The sequence below is a fragment of the Coffea eugenioides genome, chromosome 5 (assembly GCF_003713205.1).
Source record: "Coffea eugenioides isolate CCC68of chromosome 5, Ceug_1.0, whole genome shotgun sequence".
NCBI classification, from domain to species: domain Eukaryota; kingdom Viridiplantae; phylum Streptophyta; class Magnoliopsida; order Gentianales; family Rubiaceae; genus Coffea; species Coffea eugenioides.
Genome location: NC_040039.1, coordinates 50109871 through 50130646, shown reverse-complemented (window position 1 = coordinate 50130646; position 20776 = coordinate 50109871). Strand labels below are relative to the sequence as shown.

The 20776-nt window shown below is 35.9% G+C and overlaps 2 protein-coding genes across 3 annotated transcripts; both read right to left on the bottom strand.

Moving 5' to 3' along the window:
- Positions 1-518: 518 nt before the first annotated feature.
- Positions 519-6165, bottom strand: LOC113772320 (CCR4-NOT transcription complex subunit 9-like). The gene is made up of 9 exons (XM_027316912.1): positions 5720-6165; positions 4533-4604; positions 4067-4156; positions 3613-3655; positions 2961-3067; positions 2167-2262; positions 1459-1649; positions 1200-1269; positions 519-1040 (listed from the first exon to the last, which is right to left on the bottom strand). Exons 1-9 carry the CDS (start codon positions 5909-5911, stop codon positions 933-935), a joined length of 969 nt encoding a protein of 322 aa, XP_027172713.1. The 5' UTR covers positions 5912-6165; the 3' UTR covers positions 519-932.
- Positions 6166-8649: 2484 nt separating this feature from the next.
- Positions 8650-20033, bottom strand: LOC113772535 (1,4-alpha-glucan-branching enzyme 3, chloroplastic/amyloplastic). 2 transcript variants are annotated; one of them, XM_027317157.1, is made up of 21 exons: positions 19628-20033; positions 19441-19512; positions 19104-19168; positions 18148-18828; positions 17411-17583; positions 17224-17313; positions 16569-16644; positions 15614-15721; positions 14842-14932; positions 14519-14620; positions 14084-14186; positions 13407-13544; positions 13179-13250; positions 12919-13023; positions 12245-12322; positions 12046-12156; positions 11623-11712; positions 10924-11028; positions 10102-10187; positions 9940-9994; positions 8650-9207 (listed from the first exon to the last, which is right to left on the bottom strand). In XM_027317157.1, exons 1-21 carry the CDS (start codon positions 19957-19959, stop codon positions 9175-9177), a joined length of 2766 nt encoding a protein of 921 aa, XP_027172958.1. In that variant the 5' UTR covers positions 19960-20033; the 3' UTR covers positions 8650-9174. The 2 variants fall into 2 exon arrangements, with proteins under 2 accessions (XP_027172958.1, XP_027172959.1); XM_027317158.1 differs by lacking the exons at positions 8650-9207; positions 9940-9994; positions 10102-10187; positions 10924-11028; positions 11623-11712 and having other exon boundaries at positions 12066-12156; positions 12245-12314.
- Positions 20034-20776: the final 743 nt, after the last annotated feature.

Here is a 20776-nt window from a genome sequence, read left to right as displayed (position 1 = left end):
AGGTATCTTAATGAATGTCCATTATGCATCTGGTAGAAAATTTTAATTTTTAAAAAGGTTTTATAAATTTTAGAGGTAAACCAACTTAGGTGTTGATAAAGAAATATAGGAAAACATATTGGACATTAACCAGTATTCAAATAATTTGTATGTATTATCTAACGTAATGCATGTCAATCCAGGTCAAAAAGTGAAGAAAACAACTCCATGTAAAATTACATAATCCACGCCTACAAGTGATGTAATTGATTAACGAATGTATCTTGATATCTATTCTTTTAAAATATTATTCGCTTGCATTATAAATATGTTTTTCAAATCAACTTTTTTATTTTTCTAACAACTTTTTATGGTCTTATATACATTATATGTCCAAACAGACAAGTGTATACTCACAATGTGCAAGTTCACCTTGTCAACCATGTACAAGTTCAGTTCTAAGATATCAAATCTATGAAGTTGAACCAATAAATAAATAAATACAAAACAACAATAATTTCTTACATACTCTTTAGGAGTTGTGTGCCAAAAGTTATTGTTTTACACCTAAACCTTTAATCCAAAAGTCAATTGTGATTGTTATACACTTAATCCATAAACTGTAGACTAAAATTATGAGAAACAATTGTTGAGGCCTACGGTGTCATTTAACCTGCACCAGCTAAAGAGGTCAGGGCGGGGTGGACCAATTAAGAACACTATCAAGTGTCCGGCTACTGAAAAAAAACCTCTATAATAACATCAAATTCATTTACAAAATGACCTCGTATTCAAGTCGAGGCCTTTTAAGCCCCCTACGAAAAGTTACTAGAGTTGTATAAATACCTAATCTACAAATGACCTTTTAACCAAGCAACTAAAGCAGCATGCACTTGAAAATGCAAGCTTTAATCATCAGCAGTAACGGCAAACAAAAACGGGCTGGCCTCCAGTCAGTTCACTAGCATATGGTCGAACCCTGTCCCAGCTTGCAGTGCAACCCGAGGCCCTTGGACATTGTGAAGCAACTGTTGGAGCCATCGTCTCGTTGTTGGATCTTCCTGGCAACATGAAAAACATGAAAGATGAAGGTCCCCTCAAATCAGAAAGCTGAAGTTGCTTAATAGGTGTTGAAACATTTATATTTCCAGCATATCCACAATCAGAATACAAGATTATAAGCTAAAATCTGCTCAAGTTACATATTAGTGTATACATACACGAAGGCAACTGCTGAAGGTGGCGTCTCTAAGCATGTCAGGAAGGCAGCTCCGAAGTGCATCACAAGCCCTACACAAGACAAGTTGTAAAACCTTAATGTTTTTCATACTGAAACATGGGATGCATATGAACACAGACACCCGCACGTACACAAATTGAACATGTAAATGCAGGGACCTCGTCAGTATGCACAGAAAGAGGAGAGAGAAGGAAAGAAACAATATGCAATGAGGTAGCATATTGTTCTTGAAGCATCACCTTGGGTTATCTGACAACCTAAGGTAGCACCTAATAATGTGCTTTAGCAGTCGCGATGATGGCTGCTCAGCAAGTGCAGCCACCATATTTCCCAGGACTCGACCTACAGCGAAAAACCGCTCTGCTGTGGTGCATATGTAATCCAGGCCCACATCGTCCAGCAGAATCTTTTGTACAATAAATGTGGCAACCTGCCAGCAGACACAATAAAAATAGAGTTCCATAAAGAAAGATGGTGAAATTGTGACTGCACAAAAAAAATGTCTAAATTGTGCAAGAACAACCTTCAAATGAGCAAATGTGACATTCCAAAATTGGTCTCTTAATGGCTAGTTAGTATTACAATGTGGAAGTCTCCAGTTTAATCAAAAGGGTGGCAGTAACTGACAAACCCCACAGCCCTAGCAGCCACTAAATGACAACAATCGTTAGAGCAGATAAGAATCATTTTCGTATCTACATACTGCACCTTGGACTGTTGACGTTCATCAAATGTTGCTACACTAACTGCCGGAAAAGCATTTACTTCAAGAAAGAAATTCCAATTCCCATTCTCAAAGATTCAAGCGAATCAATCACACAGAGTCTGATACATCATCTAGTAACAGTTGTTGTAGGGCAAACTATACTTGGAATGCAGAACTGAGGAGACGTTTGTACTAAAACATCAGAGAACACTGTAAAACATAACATAAGGAGCCACTCAACTGTTTTTGATAATTCACTACCCATCTCCATTGTGCGAAGGCACAGGGGAATTATCTCTGTTGAGAGGAGGAAACTAATAACCTCAGTGTCATCAACCTGAAAAGGAGCAAAGGCAACCAGAAAATTATAGCTAGCACAATCCAAGTAATATAAACATGATACAAGTGAACTTCCAAAAGTAGCTCAAATAATGCATTTCAAGGATGCCATATTTCATTCAACACAATAACAAATCGAAGAAATGAGGATAGTTACATTAAAGTTGCGACTATAATTAGTAAGTTTCATATGCTTCACCCTGGGTGAACATATATAACACTTCAAGAAAAAGAAGAAAAGTTGAAGGAATCAGATAGAAATCAACCCTTGAAGTTGGTCAGTTATATCTTATGGGAGATAGCAATTTAAAAACACATAACAAAAGCAGCAATTAAGATAAGCAGAACCATAGATACGGCCTCAACTGGAGCTTCACTCAGAGTAGGGTGAAACAAGATAATATCTCATAAGGTTGCAGAAACTAGATATTTCTCTCCAGATGTGCAACTTTACAATATGTATTGCTCTATTCGGATACAAGCACTCAAAGTCCATTAATCATTGTTCTATGTATTCCTTTTCTTCTTCTTCTTTTTTTCCCAACCAGAAGATATGTGTTTTGCTGAAAACACCATGGCTGCTATTGAAGATTGTTTAACCTAGGAACGCCAAAACTGGCAAGGACATGGTTCATGATATATGGGGAGGAGAGGTAGAGGGACAATAGAAAATATGAACTTAGGATGATTTAATACCTTCACCAGTGCACCAATGACACCCAGACTGGTAAGCCTCAGGTATTCAAAAGGCCTTGATTTGCTTGTTGTATTGAGAAATGGATACAAATACAGTGGTATATGGGCTGCAAAGAAGAAAAGCAACACTAAGAATCAACTGCCATGACAGCAAAACAATATTCAGCTAAATGAAGAATAACCCAATGGTTTTGCAACTTGTCTTGCTCTTGAGATGAAAAGCACAAGGAAAAGATCCACAGCTGAATAGAGGTTGCACTACTGCTACAATAGTTTATGTGCAACAAAAGGAACCAGATATTTTAGTTCAGAAAGCAGGCATGATTACTGACTTATTTAGTCTCCAAGAAACTCAAACAGGAACATGTCCATTCAGTTTCAAACCTAAGATATTATTTAAAGCAGAGAGGAACAGTATCAATTCAAATAACTGGCTAGTGTTAAAAAAAAACTCTACAAATTTTCATGTAATTATCATATTTTTTCCACAGGCACACTGGGAGGTTGAAGGTAGATGCTGCATTATAATACACAGCTATTGAGGCTCCCTAAACTAAGGGTTCTTCTTTGTCTACAGATTTTGTCCGTTAGATATTTGAAACTTCAGGCAGATCCATGTAAAAATCCTAATCATGAAGAAAGAGTAAATTACCATTAAGGAACAACATTCTAGTGTCAGGATGAGAAGCCACGCACTGCAAAAGGCAAACCAACAAATTCATCAAAAGCAAATGATTTTCACAAAACAGATAATCTTTGCGGTGGAGCAAGATCACTTCAGAGCAGACGAATTAGATTTGGGCCATTTATGGCAGCATCACCAACAAAAAAATAAAAAAGGAAGGGAAAGATTCCAAATACTTTATTTTGATAAAGTTATCATGAATAAGCAGCTCTAAAGTCATTTTTTTGTCAGTGCCAAAAAAGGCAAGAGTCAAAAACATGAGGAACAAAGTTGTAAGATGGTTAATGAATCCACTGTTACAAAATCACAAATATGTTGAGTTTCTTTAGGATGTACATGCATGACCTGACTCACAAAAATGTGATACGAAATTCTTCCATCATCTTTTCATGAAAAAGTCAAAGAAAAGAATAAGTAGTACCTGCAGAAGAGCAAGTGCATTGCAAACCCTATTTGACTGTGCAGGAGTCAGGTTTGGTGGAGATAAAACAGGGTAGATAGAAACTATTTCCTGCATGCTCCCAAAAAAGAACACCAATCCAGTCAGCAAACTGTCTTTATAACAAGAGATGCATCAAATACACTACACATTGTTTTTCCATTATCAATGTAGTTTCCATTTCCTCACCATCAATGTCTCATGCACATACACAAAGACAATTTATTGAGTTCATATTGTCAAATTACATCGTAAAACATATATCCACAAAAAGTACAACAGTCAAAGAGTATAACCAATATACGAATTGGCGAAGTTGTTCTTTTCAAAAAAAAAAAACAGTTAATCAGTACAATATTCATGAATCAACTAACACTTTAATTGGCATCTTATGACAATATAAATACTGAGAAAAAAAACAAAAACAGAATACTTTCATACTAAATACCTGCAGGAGTGCAGCAATAGTCCCAAAAGAATTCCAAAGTAATGGAGCCAAATCTTGAAAGATTTCCCTCTTCTACAATTATGAACAAAAAAGGAAGAAGATGCAATAAGTTACTCAATAAATTTGAAAGCCACGATTATGCATAATATCTATGAGCTAAAATATGCAGAACAAGAAGTAATTTTCTCAAGGAAGAAAGGCATAGTGCTTTCCATGCCTGTAAAATACACCAAAGAGTTAGAGCATTAATTCATAAGAATCATTTAAGCAATAATGCACCCTTAAATAACTGATTTATATGGCAATGAAACTTTTTATACACCCACAAAGTTATTCTGGCAGCAACCATTGGCAGAGAACAAAACAGATCCTTTTGATATGTAATTCAAAGTCCTGCAATAATGTATCCCCTCATCATTTCTGAGTCTCTTAAAGTGAGCTTTAAACATTTAAAGTAGTGTCTAAGAACTTTTTTGTATACTGACTAATTGTTTCTGATTCCAATCCATTAACGATCACATTATTGCAGTATCATCGAACACAAAGCGGCATGTTAAACAAATCTCCTCTGGCCATTCAGTGCTTCCTTGCACCAATTGTAGTTGGATATCATGAGATTGCCCATACTTCAACATCCTGTGGCAGTTTGAACGTGGAAAATCCAACTACTCTAAGCTATAAAAAAATCCCAAATTTTTTCAGCCTCTTATCCCAAAAAAATATCGAGAATTAAGTCAACTTTGCACCAAATTAACAATTATAGGAAAAAATCACATATTTTAAGCAAATGATCAGTTGATTCACTGCCGATAGCAATTTGTCAATATTGTCTTATTCCAACAGACTCAAAAAAAAATTATTTTACCAAATGATAACCATATCGAACTGAGGGTGCGAAAATGAAAAATGGAAAAACAATGAAGGATCGCACCTTCTCATTTATCGCCAGTTTTAACAAATCATACTGAAATTTTAACTACCAAAATTCCAATTTCAAGAAAAGAACAGACAATTCCCTACAAATCAGAAAGTGCAAAAGACTAATCCACTAAATCAGCGAAGCCCAAAAAAAAGAAAAAAAAAAAAAAAGGTTCTCCAGTAAATGCTCCAAAAAGAATGTAAAAATACATGGCAATTCTCCTAATCATTAATGTAATTGTAAAATTGTCATAAATTGATATATAAACCTTGGAGAGTTCGAGAAGGGCATTTTCTCGGAGATCAGGGTTGCTAAGTTCAAGTACAAGCTGCTCGGCAGACATCATTTTTCGATCCTTATTGCCTTGAGTTCCAGCGGCGGAAGGGCTAGCCGACGACGAGCCTGGACCACCAAAAGCGGCGGCGGCGTTCATCGACAAGGACTGAGGTAAGTTCGCCATTACCAGTCGTCCGCTCAATCAAAAAGCTTTTTTTTTTTTTTTTTTTATTCTTCCCTTTTTTCCCCCCTCTCTCTCGTCTTGGGGAAACCTATTTTCTATCTATAAGTGAGGGATAATTATAGGTGGAAATTGGAGAAATCTTCGATGAAGAAATTAAGGTAAGCAGTAAAGAAAAGACAGCTGAAGAAGAAAGTGGTACTGTATTTCCATAAATTGGAAGAGGAACCGAGGCTGAGGGAGTAGCGCTTGGTTGGATTTCGTCATCCGTTTTGGTGGTTTTCCATTGAAGCCTTTTAAGTTAGCTTACACGTGCAGCCCATGCCAAAACAACGTTGTTTTTGGACTCTGGATGTCGGAGAAGGTTGTCTTATGTTGGGTTTTAATGTTGTTGCCTGGACTGCTGGATTGCAATGTAAGTATGTGCTCTTTGGTGAAATGGACTTGCCCAATTGCTAGCAAAAGGGCCCAATAATAGAGTAGCGAGCATGACACAGACAAAAACCGAGTTGTTGGTCTCAAGACCAGCTCACCCGATACAGCCATTGCTCCGGGTCTTTTGTTACAAATGTATCGTTCATGCGGGTTTTTTTTTTTTTTTTTTCAAAAAATGTACATTTGTGTGTTACACTTTTATTATACTCTAAATTTAATAAGATTTTGTATATCTTTTTTCTCGGTGTAAACTAATATATATTAGCGTATACACTGATTAGGTAACTAGGTGGACTGATATGTTAAATAGTATAATAGTTACTCCAACTTATTTGAGAAGCGTATTTAGGGGTGTATTAGTCATTTTTGTGACAAAGAATTTGCTTCTTTCTTAGCACTGAACCACCAGGTTACTAGGGGTCTGTTTGGTTGGAAGTAAAATGTTTTCCTTGGGAAAATATTTTCCGTGGAAGTAATTTTCCATGAAAATCATTTCCCTTTCATCATTTTCAGGTGTTTGGTTAGTTTATTGAAAATATTTTCTTACTTCATTTTTCTGGTGTTTGTTTAACTTTTGAAATATTTTCACTTTTATCTCTATCTTTACTTTCTACACATTATAACTACATACTTCTTCCATGCAAAATAAGAAAATTTATCTCATTGTTTAACTTTAAAAAATCTTGGAGAAATGTATATATGAATAAAAAATATCTCCTTAAGCAATAAACAAATTGCTGGCCATTTAGTGTCAAATATCAATCACATGCAATGCTTATTGTGACATATATCTTGCACTCTCACTGCTGAAAGTTTCTCTAGAAAAGAATGTCCCTATTATACATAATTAATTACTAGCATAGGATGAGTAGGATGATGTTTTTTTTTTATTTTGAATATACTAGGGGGAGGGTTGGGTTGGGTTGGGTGGTACGGGGGAGGGAGTGTAAGGAAGAGGTCTTGGGTTTGAGTCCTCCTGTTTACACTAAAAAAAAAAAAAAAAAACATACTACAAGATGTTTTGAGTAAGTTTGGAACATACTACAGGCGGGATGCATGCATTTCGGAAAACAACTTCAGTAAGTTTGGAAGGGAAGTTGTTTTCCATAAGATGAGTGAAAATATTTTACATAGGAAAATGTTTTCAGTAACTTTTGTGTAATCAAACACAGGAAATTAGGAAAATATTTTCCTGGAAAACATTTTCACCCGAAACAAACGGACCCTAGATGATCATGAGATCCCTTATTCAACTTTTAGGACTCAATTCCCTCCTTTCGACTTCTAAAAATTTTTTTTTTTATTGAAAAGAAGAACAATCATGGTTATTAGAAGTTCACGGAAATAAATGAATCAAAGTGTTTGAGCTAATTATTAAGTGATATGCATCGCGGAGCTTAGTTTGAATTATTAAAAGCATAAAATTCGAAAGCCATATATCCTTTACGTTAGCCTATTCATGATGCCAGCTTGCCATTGCTTCTGGTGTTTAGACACCGGGTTTAATCCTAACTTGTCCAATAAATATGTAATCCACTTAAGCTACAATTGTGCAAATTTTTTTTTTTTTTTTTTTGTGTGTATAAATAAGTAAATAATCAACTTTCACGTACTCTGATGTGAACGAACTTGAATCAGGAAATATCTATCCTCTTATAAGTGATTCATTCAACCGCGTCTTGCACCAGTCGAACTGGGTGCTGTAAATTTTATTCCATTGTTGAAAATGATCCACATTCTACAAGGCTCACTGAGTAAATGCAGTTTAAAATAGGGTAAAAAATAAAAAAAAATCTCCTGTGGTAAATCTAATATATAGAAAAATCTCCCATGGTTTCAAAATATACAACACGACCTCTCGTACTTTGAACTAAATTGTAAAGGTGACAAAATCCGTTAAACTTAACGGAAATGGACGAAATGACCAAAATGTCCTGATATAATTAAACAAAAGACAACTCAAAAAAATCATTTATTTTATTCTCTAAATAAAGAGAATTGAGAGTTAAGGGGTAGAATAGGTATATTTAATAAAAATTAGGTATAAAAATTTTTTTTGTAGGTTCCAATAAGTCATTTCCGTTAAGTTTAACGAATTCCGTCACCTTTACAATTTAGTTCAAAACATGAGGTATCGTATTGTATATTTTGAAATCATAGAGGGCTTTTCTGTGTATTAAGCTTACCACGGGGACTTTTTTGTTTTTTACCCTTTAAAATATTATCGTGTTCACTTTTGCAGATAAACTGTCAAGCTTCAATTGAACAAGTCATAAAAAATCCAAAAATGAACTTTACAAGTCTACTACATTGAGAATCTGCTGCTACGATGTCGAAGGCTGTTGCTTCCAATTAGAGAGCTTTCAACGCGTTTCTATGCCATCATTTCGTTGTATATCTGTACTACACTGGAGTACGTATACAGAGATGGCTCCAAAAAAAGATTGAGCTACATCTGTATATTGAATGATAATTACGGGGAAGCAAAGTACCATGAATCCAAGAACATCGAGAGTCCAAAACTCTCTCCCATTTCTTTGAATCGAAAAGGCAAAGCCAGTGGTTCTATATCCAAAACCTGCCCGACAAGATGAACAATTTCCAGATGGGAGTCCTGATTCAGGGCGGGCGAGTAGTTGGAGAACCTTAGGATCAAGAACCATGGACAATGACCAACAACCAACGAACCACAAATGGATGACATGGTCATGGACACATTATTGAAGGTTCTAGGACTGGGCCAATGAAATCATCAAGCTTGAATCCTGAATTTACGCTTCCTGATCCGCTCTAAATATATGAAGATATTTGGGGTTCTTACAGCAAAGAGTTCATACTCTTAGTATCCTCGTTAACTTGTAGACCTGCAATGACAGATGCAACTGATCCTCAATCATGGGGACACTGAACTTCGCACAGAGCAGAGATTGAAACAGTGACACCAAACAAGTGCTTAAGTTGTGCTATCTGGAAGGCAAATCTAGGATCCAAAGTGAAAGCAGATCACATAGGCATCCTAGAGTCAAACTGATGCTCACATAGTCACATATAGAGAATGCATATGATTTGGAGAATCCAAATTTTCAAAAAATCTACCCAAGTTAGCCACCAGAAAACCAAGAATGGTCATGAAAGTAAAATAATTTTGTTGCAGCTCTCTCTCAAAATTATTAATCTAGCACCATACCATAACAATTCTCCGATGATAATGAAGAAATAATACAATTGAACAGGAAAGCAATTTCTGTTTTCTGTGTTCCAAAAGTGTAACAGTATAACTACTCCTGAAGCAATTTGCCAAAAGGAGTACCTATTATGATTTTCTACATGCTTCGATGACCTTGAATTAAAATACTCAAGAGAACTTGATAGATCAAACTACTTAGATTCAGATTCCAATGATTTTGTCCCTAGCTCTTGCTAGAAACAGTTGGACAAGTCCATACACCCCTAGGCCAGAGATGGTGCATTTGCAGAAGTGCAAAAAGGCTTGAAACACATGCGACAACACAAATTATGATCCTTTATTCCCCCCCTTATTGTCATTCTGTTAACAGAAAAATAAAAAGGGAAAAAAACACTGTAGAAACACAAACCTGAGCAGTTCTACTTGGAAGAAACACTTCTAAGCAAGTATGCAATCCATCAACTCTGCAGAAGAGATCATGCTTGTTAACAACAAATTTTGGTGGTTCCTTATCAAAGACAGCTTGTCAAACTGAGGAAGACCAGCAAAGATAACTTGAGCCACTACTAACCTTCTATTGATAGTTCTTTGAACATACTGGTCATGCTCAAAAGATCCTTGACCGCCGTATTTCTTTTCGTCTGTATTAAGAATAATCTGAAGAAGAGATTCATAACTTCCCTTATTATGTAAAACAGGAAGATTAAACTTGCCATTGGAATAAATATAAGAATATCACACTCAAAATTGAGCCATAATAGAGAATCAGATATCTCCCTGTGAATGGGGGAAATGCTTTTATATCAAAATTCTCAAATGATTGTCACCACAATAGCTGGTCATTTTGTGGTTTTGTTGGACCACCAAGTGAAATAACCATTGATCAATATCAAACTTTCTCAATTTCATAAATTTCACCAGTTTTTAGACTAGTTAAAAAAACACGGCACATCTAGCTCAGGCTTAGATTGAAACAAAGGATGAATGAAGAACCAAGAGTTCCAATTTCTTTATCGACGGGAAGTCTACTAATTGCAAAATTAAATTACTATTTGCAAATGTTATTCCCTTGAAAAGTTTTGTATAGTTCTCAAATTTCAAGAAGGGTGGCCCAGGGGAAAGAGCCATATTCTGCCTACTAGGAACTAACTGTCAGTAAGAATCAAGTATTTCTAGAGTAATTTCTAGGTGCAGGTGCAATGAGGAAAGTTACCAATGGGCGTTGCTAGATGCTTCTATTAACCAATTGGCCAAAGTGTATCGAGAAGAAATTATGTCCTCAGTTCATTTCGAACTATGCCCTCACTTAGATCTTAGAGAACAAACCAACATGGAGTTGGAAATTATGATTTAGTTAGAATGTCAGATGATACCACGGCATAAAATCACTTACATGATACTCTCCAGCTTCCTCCACACCAATGCTGTATCTGTGATATGAATTTGTGGGATGAAAATTGAACACAAAGAGGAAAGGACCTCTAATATAGGCAATAACCTGTTCCATAAGGGACTTTCATGTTCAGCCATGATAAAAATGATGAGATAAATATGCTTAAATTTGTCCATAGAATGAAATGAGTTGGAAAGCAACTATAAGCGCATATGCAAAATTGCTACGCATGTTATGATTAATTTATTATCTGCATCAGCCATACAGACTAATAATGATAAAAGCAAAGGCTGCCAAACAAGAGAAAAAAAAATCTAAAGGCATTGACCATCTACTTTCCGGTAGCATCTCTTCTAACACCACAAAATAAGAATTTTAGTAACCCATGCTGGAGATCAAAAATCAGAAAAAAAAATGGAGACAACTAGTAAATTGCATTTCATATATTCAAGTAATAGGAATATACGTTGACTGCTAGATAATATGACAACTACTAGAACGTCAAAAGAACTATAGCATTTATTCTGAATAAGGGAACCATAAATTTCCTCATGGTAACGTGGAGGTGCCCACTTTTGAGTTAAGATGTTGCATCTTCATTTCCTGCAACTGAATTGCAATGAAAAAAGAACACATACAAACAAAAGCACAAGCAAAAGCATGTGAAAACAGATGTAAATGTGAAAGTTACTCATTTACCATAGGAGGATCATTAACGTGATGAATGTTGGAATGACCTCCTGAACCTTTTGAAAGAATTCCTTCAACTTCATCCAGGTGCATCATATCCTGGTTAGGAAGAAGATGATATTAGAGTAATAATTCCATCTTTGGTGATTACGTAGCAGTTACATTTTTTGATGTACCCAACATGTGTTGGATCAGATTTTTTATGTTTCTAACTTCATCAATTAGGCCCATCTTATTTGTAACCTATAATCTATTAGCAATTCATAGATGAGGAACATTATTGGTTTTGAACGCAGATCGTTATCAGAATATATAATTCAGAACAGAAAACACATATTTCAAGAAATGCCAAATGTTAAAAGTCAGGTGGTTTTTGGCTAGAAAGCCTAAAAGGAAGACAAAATACTAAAAGCACAATACCATAATCATCACCTTATCAAAAGTAAACAACTGATTGTGCACTCCTTCCTTCAACAAGAGGTCCCATTGACGATTAGCAAGTGCATATGAATAATTGTTGCTCACCATAGGGAATTCAACTCTCTAGCAAACCAAAATTATGTAATATATTTAGAGGACATAGCTGTGGATAGATGTACAGTAAAGAACACAGTTAGGTTATAGGCTTCACCTTTGGGTGCCCAAATTCATTACCCATGAAGTTGAGATATGCTGAACCACCAATTGTAAATGTAATCAACCTGATCATCTTGTTAAAGAACACCCCAAGTTAAACCGAGAAATAACAAGCACACAGTCACCTTGAATTGACAATAAGTACAAAAGTAAGAAAATTTTTAGAGAGTAAATAGACAATGCTGTACAAACTGAGGGTAAAAAAAAATGAACTTACACTAGTTGAGATACAAAAATAGAGAGTAATATTGTTGAGATATAAAATTTGAAGAAACTAAATTTGATTAAAATGATTTAAAAAATTGAAGAACTCAACCATTTGAGAAATATTGTTTGAAGTGCCTCTCCAGGTAGATCACAAACAATGTGATTGGAAACTATTCAAAATCTGAATATTTTCTGTGTAATCCATGTAAGAATCTAAACCAACTTCATTCATAAAAATGATTCTATCTACTCCATGTAGCATGAGATTCTTCAAGAACTAAAATTCTCTTAAAAGCATAACAATTACAAAATGTAAATACATAGATATATATATAGAGAGAGACAGAGAGAGATTATGAGAAGTATTCTGTCTTCTAGCTGATGAAGCTAGTGAACAACTGACCAAATCATAGAAATTTTATAGTTTTTCACAGTATGATCTGCAATGATCAAAAAGGTTACCTTGTGCAGCGAAGAACCTCTAAGCAATGACTCCTCCGTAACAGAAGAGCAGCCAATTGTATCACCAAACAATACTTCTGCAAAGGACTGCCCTCCAGATATGGACTGGAAAGCAAAGAACCAGTGATTAGCAAGATAATTTCAAAACTGTAAACGAATCAATTGTTAGATTAGACATACAACTTAATGATAGGATTAATAAAGTTGCCAAAAGTGGTAAAACGTTTACAAGAGGAACAGGCAGGCAAATAACAAGATACCTGGTTGTGGTTTTCAGCGTACAAGAGCATCTTTTCTGTATTTTGTTGGTTGCCTACTAAGGTGCTCACAATCTTGAAGAATAGAAATGAATAAGTGACCAAGAGATAAACTATTCTCCTAAACAAAAAGCTTTTGAAATATAAGTACTCATCAGAGGACAAAAAATTTGGAAAATCAATTCTGCACAAACAATTGTCAAGTATCCTAAGGCAGTAGCATGGAACAACCTTACTCATGCTCCATTCATGATCAGGGGTGTTCTCAAGGAATGATGACCACATCTCCGGTGCAGAAAGATTGACAAAATAATCAAATCCTAATCCACCCTGGGAAGTCAGCTCGCATAGTCCAGGATAAAGTGTTGCCTGAGAAGTGAAAGAAATTACTGACCTTTGCCATGAAAGGACAAGCTCAAAGTCACAGGGTTTGTAATGGGTGGAGAAGGCTTTCTTTGAAAACGGGTGGAGAAGGCTTCAAAGCTAAAGGGAATGATAAACATTCAAGGAATCTTATAAAAAGAGAGAAGCCAGGATTTTAACGCTGGGAAAACATCCAACTCCTTAGTGTTTTACTTTTACCATACAATCATCTTCATTCTCCATTACAGTAACTGATATTTCCAAGTTCTATATACTTTAATGCCAACCAATTTCACTAGCTGTCTTGATTCCTTCTAATAACCACAGAACCCAAATGTGGAGCTCTAATGAAATTTACACACACAAAACCAAATTAATTCCCATCCCAAAGTTACAGTTCTATTGAGTATGTAAACAATGCACTGAGCTTCGTATTCATGTCTATTGATCAAGGCATAATGTTTAAATTGCAAGACCATATTTGACCAAACAACATAAAACTGTGAGAAAGTTTTAGTGAGGACAAATAATACAAGATTACTCACATCTTCAGAAATGGTGATAATATTAGGATGAAGAGCATGTAGTATATCATTTGCCAAAATTAGGTATAACAATGCATCCTTGTCAACATATTGATTGCAATACCTGCAAGAAGAAAAAATAAAATTACCTTCTAGGCAAAAATGCAACATCTGCAACCATACTACTATGTATAGACATAAATTTGGTGCACTGAAAGCTAAATAAGATACACAAATCTATTTGCAACAGAAAAGTATTAGCTGCTACTGCAGAGGTTGTATATGCATTTTAAGACCAAATACAGATTCCGGAGGTGACCAAACTTACAAAGAAATAAATGGTCTTACAAGCCATGGGAAAATAATATGCTTCATAGAAATTTAAAGCATTAGTAAAAGAGAGAAAATCAAAACAAAAAGATGTCAAGTAGATCAATAAGATTTCAGAAGCCTCACTCCTCCAGGTCACCCGTAAATGTAGCAAATCCATTGTGTGTATACATCATTGATCCAAGGGAATGAAAATGGAAACCATCAACTTGATACTCCTCCACCCACCTGACAAACACCATTCCATGAGCAATGAATAAAATGCAAACTTTTGCAATTGGTATAAGAATGGAAAGATACTCAACACAAATGGAATAATTGGCTACACATTTCTAGGAAACGAAGGAGGAGATAGGTGATAAGAAAATATCAATCAGAAATCCCACATTTCTCTGATCAAGGGTCAGAAAAGAAAAACTTTTTGAGCAAGGTAGGTATGCTATACTCACCAATTCAGATTTGAAAGAAGAAAGTGCAGCACATCTTGATCTGCATAGTTGAACATTCTTGTACCCCAGAATTTGTGATTGCCTCGTTTACCTATCAGTGCAAAATGAGTTGGACAAACATAAAATTATGCTCCTTGTGCACCATATTAGAGAGTGTCTGTGTGTATGTACGTCTGCATATGTGTGTCTGCCAGAGAGAGAGAAAAAGAGATTGACTAAAAATGGAAAAAAAAAATGGACTTCAAAAGTTTAATGAACCAAAAAATATATAATTTCCTAGCTTCCCATAAAAAAACTGATACAATGACAAAAACTTCCAAAAGCCAGAAGCTCATATGGCACGGTCAAAAACTTTTCTGTGATGGAATAGAAAGGAGCATAACTTACGACCAGCTTAAAGTACATTTCTTTCTTTTTTTTCTTGCTATTCCCTATAACTTCTATTTCTAGTATGTAAAGTCTAGACCAACAAGAAAACAATATCAGCATACTGTCAGTAAGAATCTTGATCAACATCACAGTGCTAAACTAGAGAGCCCGGTTTCCACTGAAGCTGACATACAATTCTAACACCCTATGACTTGCAAAGTTACTGAATGAACATGCGAATTAATATTACTTTGAATAATTTCCTAAGATGAGACGGGACCACGCAACAGTACTCAAAAGGACATGAAGTAGTAGCCGGGCAAGACAACAATAGGATCAATCTGGAAATATAGTCAATGGTCATCTACAGTAGTTTCATTTTTTCTTGCCAAAAACAGTTTACCAGAATGGAAGTAGCAATCATTTGATCCGTCAAAAAGTGATAAACCAACCATTTCGTCAGCTGCTGCATATGAGTGGACAATGTCTAAGAAGACTAGTAACCCAAGTCCTGCAAAAAACAAATGGAGCTCAAGGGGTAAAATTCATTATGACATGAGCATGCAATTAGAAACCACTTGAAAAAAACAGATGTACAAATTATCACGACAATGACAGCTAATAAGGCATTGTAGCCAGAAAGAAATTAATTGGTTTACGAGGTTGAAAGAAAGAACACTGCTCCAGAAACAGGTTAATAGCAACAGAGAGACGTACGTGTCTGAGTCAGTTATACAAAGACACTCAATTCAAAGAAGTAACAATTGACTTTTGCATGTCAAGTAAAATCTATATGGAAAATGTAGGCCAAACTTCCTCATTGAGTACACATGGTTCACAAGAAACAGCGAAAAAACCAATATCTTAGACTTATAATTCTGTTATTCTTCTTCTCCTCTCTCCAATCAATCATTTGTTTGTTTTAAGGCTTTTTAAAAGGGTAGCACAAGGACAGCTCAAATTTGTCATCGACTATTTCTAGTCTTTTGGGTTGAAACAAAACTAAATTGTTTGTGAAGAACATTTCTCAACAAGAATACATAAAATTCACTCCCACGCTTAAAGGGGAGAATGGCTTCAATATTTTCTTCTAAAATCTTACAGCAAGTTAATATTGTTTTACTGAAAAATTAAGACCTCCAATTCATTTCCTAATTCTGATAAGTAGCAAGAAAACTGATTTCAGATGACAAATTTCACTATACCTGAAATCCACTAATTCTTCCAAGTATGATGTCAATGGTACAGATTAAATTTTGGCACACAAATGAACAAAGATGGAAATTAGAGGTCATAAGAGAAAAGAATAGAAGCATATCCATTTTGCTATGAATTATAAGTCAATTTTCAAGAATTACCATGTGCTACATCAACCAAGCGCTTAAAGTCCTCTGGTGTACCATAACGGCTGCTAACAGCATAAAAATTAGTCACCTGTTGAAGAACTGAAATATTATGCTACTGAATCATAGCGGCTGATAACAGCATAAAAATTAGTCACCTGTAGAAGAACTAAAATATTATGCTACTGAAAGGTAATTTGACAGCAGGTTAGCTTTTACTGAACTAGAAAATCCATTGGATAACCAGGTTGCATGGGTGAAAATATTTTCAAACTGAGCATGTACATCTCTTAGGACACTCAGTGGCTAGAAATATTAGAGGATGCATTCTAGCGCAGTTGAGATTCTCTCCACAGTAAAAAGCAGGAAGCATAACTTTCTTTGTTAGTCCGCATTCGGTCCAGGAGTTCCCCATATTATACAGAATACATGAGGACCCTTAAACAAATATTTTATCCAAAATATAAATAGTTCACAAGCATACTTCCAATTTGATAGTCCTATCTTGCAGCCTTTTCAAATCCTAATTCCACAGGAAGATTTATGCAAGTAAAACAATATGGTGCTAATTACTAAATTCAAGAATTCATGTCATGGTACATTAAAAGATTGTATTTCAACACTTAATCATTACTTCATATGGATAAGGAACATCTAATTCTGAACTCACTCTATACCCAACCGTAAAGTAGTCTTTGTGCTCAACAAGTCCAATCAATTGGATTGCATTGTAACCAGCTTCTTTTACGTGAGGCAGGACCTATAAAGATGAAGGAAGTTGCAATTGAAGGACAGAATATAACAGGAAATAAGGACAACAAAAGGGAAAACAAATGTAAAATAACTTGAAGAATTGCCTTTTGAATGAAAACATCAAAAGATGCAACTTTTGGGTCTTGTCCACTGATTCCAACATGACATTCATATATGCGTAAAGTCTTTGGCTTTGGTGGATGCTTGTGCTTCCATTTATATTTAGATTCAGGAGGTGGTTCCCAGTGGATTGCAAAAGCTTGCTTGCCATCTGCATCTGCATGTTCAAATAGCATTCAATATCGAACTGTTACAGGAAGACAGTATAGAAACAAAAGATATGCAAACTCAATAAACAGAAAACGTGTGCGACAATGATGGGAAGTCAAGTAGAGGTAAAGATAGATTCTTCATTTAACTCTGACATCAGTGCAGCATGAATGTCTAAACTTTGTATTTGCTCTATCTTTGTAGGAATACAAAAAAAATTAAGTAGTATTTCTTTTTCTCACGAAACTTGTTTTACTACCATTAAAAGAACAATACCGATACTGACACAAGAATATGTACCCGAAAAGTTCATTTCTGAGACCAAAATCCAAGCTAAGCAGATTAATTAATGTAAACAAGTACAGTTACCTAAAAAAATAAAAGGAATACATGATTAGCAATGGACCTCTTAAAAACAAAAAAAATTAACAGATCACACATTCAAAGCATGAAAATGATTACTTTTTACAAGTAAAGTGGCGTATGATAGTGTGAGCATCAAATTATACTATTTAAGCATCGCTATGCAAACTACGTGAACAGATAAGAGATGCTAGCAACCACTGGATACCTGGGACTACATAAGTGGCCCAGGCAGGAACCCTTTCCAGAGGCCCTGTTGGAGTATTAAAATATACTCTATATTTGCTCCCATGGGGGATACCAGGCATATACTTTTTCAACCACGCTTTCCTTCCTTTACGTGTCTCCAACCAGTAGGCAATGGGAGGACTCTTAGCACGGAATTTCTCTAGCCATACAGGATCGTCTATGATGTTGAAAACATCATACTCTTTCATTCCAGTATCTATCACATGAGTAGAAGGTAAGTTGCTTGGTGGATCATCTCTATGCTGCGCTTTCCAGGCCTTGTACCTAGTTTCTGGATCAGCTATCTCTTCCAGCTCCTCTTCCGTTTGAGGCCCATTAGGGCCAAATATCTGCTCATACAGCTTAGCTACCGCTTCATAACGTGACTTAATGAAGCGGTCTTCACCAGGTTCCCAATATTCATCATTTGCTTTCTTAAACATCTCTTCAACTGTAACACCACTGTCACCTTTATCGTAATCATCCACGTAATTGTACTGTTGAAAGTAGAATTCATCTGGTTCTTCACCTTCCCGTAATTTGTCTTCAAGAATAATAAACCAGTAACCATAGTCATCATGGCCAAAATGACCCTCCCTGGCACAATTTTCTGTGGGTGACCAGCCATTAAAATCTCCAACAATAGCACAATAACGAGCACCTAATGTCAAGATTTTCAGCTTCACATGTGAGCTACACGAGCAATGGTAATTGCATTCAGAAACAACACAAGTCTGAACTTAAAGTGGAGCTGCTAAATCCTAATCCTAAACTAACATCTATAGACACATTTTGAGACTGATAGCATGTAACTAAAACTTCTCTTAGATACTTAAGCTTCCAGACATGCCCACTGATGAGCTCGAATTTGAACTAAGCAAGAAATGACGCTTGCCCTTCTACAAGAAAAAAATATCCTCAGAGATGGTGTCAAACCTGGAGCCCACTCCAAGAAATCCACCCGATGCTGCGCATTTCGTTGCATTCCCAGTAGTTCATATCTAGAAATAAAAAACACAGGCATCACTCTAGTAGTTCACGTCTAGTAATAAGAAACATAGGCATCACTGGTAACACATATGGTATAATTGCTAATTACGGAGAGAGAGAGAGAGAGGGAGAGAGAGTTCAGCTAACAATTCTGACAAACACTTAGATATCAAAAACAACTCTCAGAAAGTCAGTAACTTTCAAAAACATGAGAAACTAGCACTTTAAATAACAGTATAAGATAGCCCAATATTAATATGTGAAAGAGAAAGAAAGCACTAACCCAGAAGCCAGCTCCTTTAGGTTGAGGTAACGATTAAAAATCTCATCCCGCAAGTCCTTCAACGCTTTGTACCTTGGCATAAAGTAAAAACCAAACTAGGTACCTCTTCCAATAAAAGGTCCAATAGAAACCATAACTTTCATAATTACGAGGAAAAGAAGAAGAGCTAAGGGACAAACAATACTACCTTTCACGAAGGAAAAAGGCGAAGGCTTTATGTGAAATGCCATGTTTGGTGAGGAACCCAACTGGGTCGACCCCTTTATCAGCATGTTTGGTTTGCTTTTTCTTGAATTTGGGTTGTCTTTTCTCGTTTTGTTGAGGTGGGTTTAGGGGTTGGGGTTGCTCGGATGCAGAGCAGCTCCAACTTTGTTTCTTTGGGGACCGAAATCCGAAACTGTTGCATTTCCGGAAAGTGTTCTTTTTGCCGATTTGGAAGGGGAATTTGAGAGGAGGATATCCGTTGGTATTGGTGGAAAGTAATGCAATTTTGGTTGAGCTTGTCAATGGTACCATCATAATCGCTGCTGCTAAATTTTTGCCGCTGCTGGCAAGTATAGAGCGGAGGCTTCCGCAGACACTAGTAGAGAGGAGCTTGCGTAGTTGAAATTGATGACAGGCGGGTAGCGCAGACTGTTATATAGTACTACCTGCTGGGTTGTACCTTGAGGACAAAAATGCCTCCAACCCAAGAAAAAAGGAAAATCTTAGACGTAGGAAAGAAATTAATAGAAGGGAAGTGATCGTAATATCCATCCAGTTCTTTGTGAGTTGAACAGAAAAAACGAGACATCTTATAAAACCCCCTGTTAGTTTGATACATTTCTGTATTACTGTATAGCATTTACATTATGAACTTTCCAAGGCCAAATTTGATGCTTTTGTCTAGGACTCTACGCTTCCCTTTGCCCCGTTCTTATTTAAATTCCCTTTTCCACCGACATCATTATGAATTAGGAGCCCATTGAAATCTTGAGAGATGATGGAATGCGGCATCAATGGTCTTGGATCAGCAAAATTTTCGAATTCCTTCCTTCTGCCAAAGGAATATTCTGCCAAAGGAATATGGACACTTGATTTTATTTTTTTTTTGGAGGGACGCTTGAGTTCTTGTTCCCTCCAGAATAATTGTAAAGCAATTAGGAAATACGATAACAAGGGCTGTAATCGAATCAAACTGTTTGCAAGTAAATTGGTCAAAAACTCAATTCGAATTCGAATTGATCAAGTTCGAATCAAATTCGAGTAGCTCGATAAGTCGAGTTCGAATATCCAATAGTAAGATTTGAAGGCTTGTCAAACCTTATCGAGTTTTTTAATTTTAATTCTTTAATAT

Excerpts from the sequence above, each read along its gene's own strand:
- LOC113772320 (XM_027316912.1), bottom strand. The coding sequence starts at position 5,911 with ATGGCGAACTTACCTCAGTCCTTGTCGATGAACGCCGCCGCCGCTTTT. Across the intron at positions 4,605-5,719 it reads CCCTTCTCGAACTCTCCAAG|AAGAGGGAAATCTTTCAAGA; the intron begins GTTTATATATCA and ends TCATAATTGTAG. Across the intron at positions 4,157-4,532 it reads CTATTGCTGCACTCCTGCAG|GAAATAGTTTCTATCTACCC; the intron begins GTATTTAGTATG and ends GGGAGCATGCAG.
- LOC113772535 (XM_027317157.1), bottom strand. The coding sequence starts at position 19,959 with ATGATGGTACCATTGACAAGCTCAACCAAAATTGCATTACTTTCCACC. Across the intron at positions 14,933-15,613 it reads TGATTGCTACTTCCATTCTG|GTAAACGAGGCAATCACAAA; the intron begins GTAAACTGTTTT and ends TTGCACTGATAG. Across the intron at positions 11,713-12,045 it reads AGTTGTTTACTTTTGATAAG|GATATGATGCACCTGGATGA; the intron begins GTGATGATTATG and ends CTTCCTAACCAG.